This window comes from Spea bombifrons, chromosome 1, assembly GCF_027358695.1.
Source record: "Spea bombifrons isolate aSpeBom1 chromosome 1, aSpeBom1.2.pri, whole genome shotgun sequence".
Taxonomy (NCBI): Eukaryota; Metazoa; Chordata; class Amphibia; order Anura; family Pelobatidae; genus Spea; species Spea bombifrons.
The window spans coordinates 152986026-152990983 of record NC_071087.1 but is presented as its reverse complement, the minus strand read 5'-3'; the positions used below and the strand labels follow the sequence as shown (position 1 = coordinate 152990983).

The 4958-nt window shown below is 37.7% G+C and overlaps 1 protein-coding gene across 1 annotated transcript; it reads right to left on the bottom strand.

Moving 5' to 3' along the window:
* Positions 1 to 650: 650 nt before the first annotated feature.
* On the bottom strand, positions 651 to 4166 carry LOC128475715 (granzyme A-like). The gene is made up of 5 exons (XM_053457955.1): positions 4106 to 4166; positions 3620 to 3758; positions 3004 to 3145; positions 2113 to 2382; positions 651 to 1252 (listed from the first exon to the last, which is right to left on the bottom strand). Exons 1-5 carry the CDS (start codon positions 4158 to 4160, stop codon positions 1091 to 1093), a joined length of 768 nt encoding a protein of 255 aa, XP_053313930.1. The 5' UTR covers positions 4161 to 4166; the 3' UTR covers positions 651 to 1090.
* Between the last annotated feature and the right edge of the window lie 792 nt (positions 4167 to 4958).

Genomic DNA, 4958 nt, shown 5'->3' with positions numbered 1-4958 from the left:
CAGCAATGGTGATGATCAGTGGCATATTCTGCTTTAGGTTTAGGCTAGCCAGGCATTTCCGCCGGTAGCTGCATATTCTTAAAAGGACAGCCATGTAGTGCGGCCGCTGCCCTGGATTAGACCCTAGGGCAGCACTGAAGGTAACGATGGAACTTGTGATGACAGCTCTGAAATCTTAGTTCACTAGAAGCCAATAATCATCATGTTTATGTATGCGCTAAGCGTGTGTGATCATCCATGGGCTGGGTGAACGCAAATGAGACATGATCCATATCACGTGCTAGAATGATTGGTAATTCGTGCCACATTTGACACTATGGCTGTGAAGGACTACAAATGCTTTTACCCTTAAGACGGTTATTGTAGTCCAATTAGTTTAGTGCAAAGAAAAGCCTACCTCTGTCACTAGACAGGCTGCCGAGATGTTTGCCCTGTGTGTCTGATGCCTAGTCTGGGCTCGTAGAGAAGGAAATCATGTATTAGGAGAAGTGGGCAGTTAGGAGGGTATTTGGAATTAAGAGACAATATATAGGTGTTTAATGTTTGGTTGTGAAGGGTCAGGAATTATTGTGGAGCGTATGATGAGGCAGTAGAGGGACTAAGACAGGGATACAGCTGATGATAGCAATAAAAAGCACAGATAAGAGCCATTGTATAACTTTTAGCACAAATCTGCTTTATTTAGGGCAATTAATTACTGTAACAAATGCATAGTTAACACTATCAGACAGAATCAACACAGCTGTACCATCTGAAGTCATTTTGGCAAATTCAATTAATATATATTAAAAAAAAAAAAGTTTTTTCTAGATATGAAACGCATACAAGGTTATCACCAGTAAAAAGTACATAAGAGAATGTTGAGTTTAACTGCCTTGGAGTCGAGAAGGAATTTATTTCCCTTTAAGAAGACATTACTGTCTCAGTGGGTGTTTCCTTCTTCTGGAACTAACATGGGTCTGTGAAATGGTTGAACTTGACAGACTATAAGTCTTTTTTTCTACCTAATTAACAATGCAACTATGTAAATCTTAAGAAGGTAAAGGAAACTATATATATATATATATATATATATATATATAAAGTGTAATCAGTTTTCGAGAGCACCACCAATTGTTGTGCGTATCCACTTCAGATATTTGGCGCTCAGTCTTGTATAAACTCCAGGTATTTTTGGGTTGCCACATTGAGGCCCAAATGACACAATTCCTCTCAGTGAATTACTACAAATTAGAGGTCCTCCAGAGTCGCCCTGCAATAAAAATGGTGAGTAAGGTCAATATTTTTCAAGTTTTCAACCGCTACTCTCACAGTACATGACATGTCATCTCTTTACAGGGCCGGGCAGGCAATGGAGCTCTGGCACTTTAAGGTCGCGGCCACCTGATGACCTCAGTGTGACAGACAAGCTACTTTTTTTCTGCTCATGTTGCATTTACTCGATGTGCCAGATGATTATATTACATGCTACTTGTCATGTCCTATCTACCCATTGCACAGTGCTACGGAATTTGATGGAACTATATAAAACAATAAATAATAAGAATAATAATAATAATGTCTATGTATCAGTATATGTGAGCATGAATGTCTATGTATAAGTGTATGTGAGCATGAATGTCTATGTATAAGCGTATGTGAATGAGTGTGTAGGTGTGTTTTAGTGAGTAAGTGCGTGTTTGAGGGGGCAAGGAGCAAAGAAGGCACAGACAAGTTGTTTTGGGTCAATGATGGCACAGATAAGTTGTTTGAGGGCAATGATGGCGAATGTTGGTGTGCTAAGCCAGGCTGAATTGGGAGGAGGCTTACTTACAAATGTGTGAGCATGAACGCTTGTGAGAGAGTGAGTATATGTTAACATAAGTGTATAAGTCATAAGTGTGTATCGGGTGTCAGTGAGTATGTCCGTGTGCATGTGTGTTCAAGTCTGTTCAAATGTGACAGTGTGTGAAAAGATATGTGCCAGTGTGTATGTGTGTTACTGGTGGGGCAAGGGCATCTATAGATGGCTAGGCATGGACTTATGCACTTAATTATATTGCATCCACTGACATTCCCACATTTTAATACGTGTAATCATTTTATTCTCTAATTAAGGGGATGTATACTTACTGGGCATGCATCATCTTTTCGTTTCTTTAGTGGTCCTGCGCAGATCATGTCGTCAGTGATTTTTATGTAAAGTTTTTCATAGCTTTTTTGGCAGGAGGCGTTCTCAACAATGTTTAAATTTGCTTCCCGTAGAACATTGGATAGCTTCTCGCTTTTGGGACTCGTCATCCCCCATCCCGCAGTGCTGCACAATGGTTTTTTTATATTTTCATCAGAGGTTGGAAGTGGAAAAACGTTCACAAATTTGTTTATTTTGGCTGCACTCTTTAACTATTAATACAAAATGTAAAAAGTTGACTTAAAATAGAGAATATACTTTGAAACAGTAATAGATTCAAGAAAACCATTGTCTTGGGTATCACCAGCAATGCATATTTTAATCTCCTAAAATTGCAATGGGTAGATGAGACTGTTTCTTTCTTTCAGACTGATGTCCCGTACATAGTGATCTTTCTTTATGTGATCACAAAATGACGGAAAAAAAACAGTATGATGAAAAAAAATAATGATGAAAAAAATCACATAAAAATCACATAAATTCAAAAATTCAAAATCACATAAAATCACATAAAAAGGCCAACATGACATGTCCAAAACAGAACTTCCTCTTAACTTGTTTAATAAAGCACACTCCACTTTATTTTATTTTAACTATGCTTTATTTTGTAATTGATTGTGAGAATCTTTGGTATCTTGTAGTTGAAACCTACCGTACTTTCTATTTTATCCGGAAAGCACTCTCACCAGATCTAGACTAATAACTATTAATTTTGAGGCAATAACCTGCAATTGCCTTGGCTTGATATTCCATAATCCGAGGATCTAAATTAGGTTAAAAAGAAAAAAATATATATATTTCGCTTATAATACCGCATTTAGAGTAAATATTACCTGCACAAGCTGAATATCGTTTAACTTTTTACGAAAATCGAAATAAGGGTGTGGAACCCACTTTAAAACCTGAAGTCTCTGCTGTTCTTTTTCTCTTTCCTTCCAATTATGAGCACCGAGGATAACCTCTGTACTGTAATTCCTGAAACACAACATTTAGATGTCCATTAGAACTTCAACTTCAATGTAACTTCAAAGGTTGCTTCAAAAATAAAATTCTCCACCGCCAGCTCTATCAGAAAATAAACTGGAACCGGTGAAGCAGAGATATCTGTTAGTCACAAGATACAAATATCAGATTCACTGGAATAAAAAGTTTCCCTAAATGTTAAACGAAATATTTCCTAAATAATTTTACTGAAAGCAAAAAAAAAAAAAAAAAGGTTCCTGCATTAGGCAGTTCTAATAATTGAACTTAGTTATGGTATCTGCCTCGCTGCCAGAATGGTGATTTCATTAGTAACAAAGGACTTGTGATAGAAAAGATCAATTCTTATAAACCAGGTTCAATATAAAAGGGTTAATTTTGTTAAAATAGGGGGGGAAAAAATCGATAATTTTTCGCTTTAAACAACAATGTTTTCTTGGAATTTAAGCAGCCCTCAAATATACTTACATTTTACAGTGTGCTGCAGTTAAAACCCAGTTGGGGCGAATTAAGGTCCCTCCACAGAATCCTGGGTTTTTCAGTAGTACCATGTATGGTCTAGAATGAGGTTTGGCTTCATTTCCACCAAAAATTTCCACAGACTCACCTAAAGATTAAAAAACATATATATATTTATCAACGACACTGTCTTATCGATTATTAAACCCGGTTGGCTCATATCCACACCTTGTTCATACTCAGGAATGGATGTACAAGGTGATCTTTAATGTTCCAATGCATTAATATCCTATACTGCTATAGAAGATCTATGGATTGCCGCAGTGGCTCGTGTCTTTCTTACGGATTCTCAAAGCCCACCAACAATTTTCTGAGCGTATTTTGTGTACGGATATATGGAGATATTTAAAGCCAGAGGAGGTCACGTTGGATATAATACCATTGGGGACCATTGGATATTTGTGTCCAGCAGTCCGTATAATGAGACATACTTACATCTGACAATGAGCAGTGGAAGGAAGAATGCGCAGAGGATGGAGAGACGCCCCATTCTAGATGTAAAGTTGTGTTTTCATTAACAATAATGTGACTATATAGCCTTGAAAAGAGGCTGTGGTTTTTATGCTGTTTCGGAAATCTGCCCTATGACAAATGTGTGGTTACAAAATTGCTTCATGTGGCTAGAGAAGGAGGCGCTTACATAGCCCTGCTAAACTTTCAAGAAACTACTTATTTTGTGTAAAATGGAAATGGACAGTTAAAAAAAAAATATATATATAAGACAATTGTTATTAATTTTATAGCACCATTACATACCTTGGAGCTATACATCATTAATAATATTATCTTTTATATAGTGCCAGCAATTTACGCAGCCCTTCATTTTCGAGGGGTATGACAAGACTAGAATTGACAGAGTAAGACACACCGATACATTTGGTGGAGGGAGTCCGGCTCGTAATCTTGAGGGAATGGGGTGAGGACAAAGTTAAAGAACAGAAAATGGGTAAAAATAGTAAGTAGTGCATCGTGTAATGATTTGGACTTACCAAAACAGAAGGTAAGGAGGGCTCTGCTCCGAAGAGCTTACAATCTAATAGGAGGTGGGGTATATTACGCAACAGCCAAAAGGGATCTCAGTCTAAACATTGCTTACACTGGCAGATCACAATAATAATAATTAGGTACACCAAGCATGTGGACAGGGGTTCCTGACCTCTGGAGCCGCCAGTAATCTAATGAATAATCTGCAAATCATCGCTACCGAACTGCTGTAGTTGCACTGAGCAGATTACCATAGCCAGGGTGTAAACTGGGTCATGTTACCCCGCTGTACAAGTGCAGCAGC

Bases quoted from the DNA above. Each gene is read 5' to 3' on its own strand.
- LOC128475715 (XM_053457955.1), bottom strand. From the start codon at position 4,160: ATGGGGCGTCTCTCCATCCTCTGCGCATTCTTCCTTCCACTGCTCATT. The intron at 3,146-3,619 runs GTAAGTATATTT...GTTGTGTTTCAG, and splicing joins ACTGCAGCACACTGTAAAAT to GAATTACAGTACAGAGGTTA. The intron at 2,383-3,003 runs GTAATATTTACT...TTGTATTAATAG, and splicing joins ACGATATTCAGCTTGTGCAG to TTAAAGAGTGCAGCCAAAAT.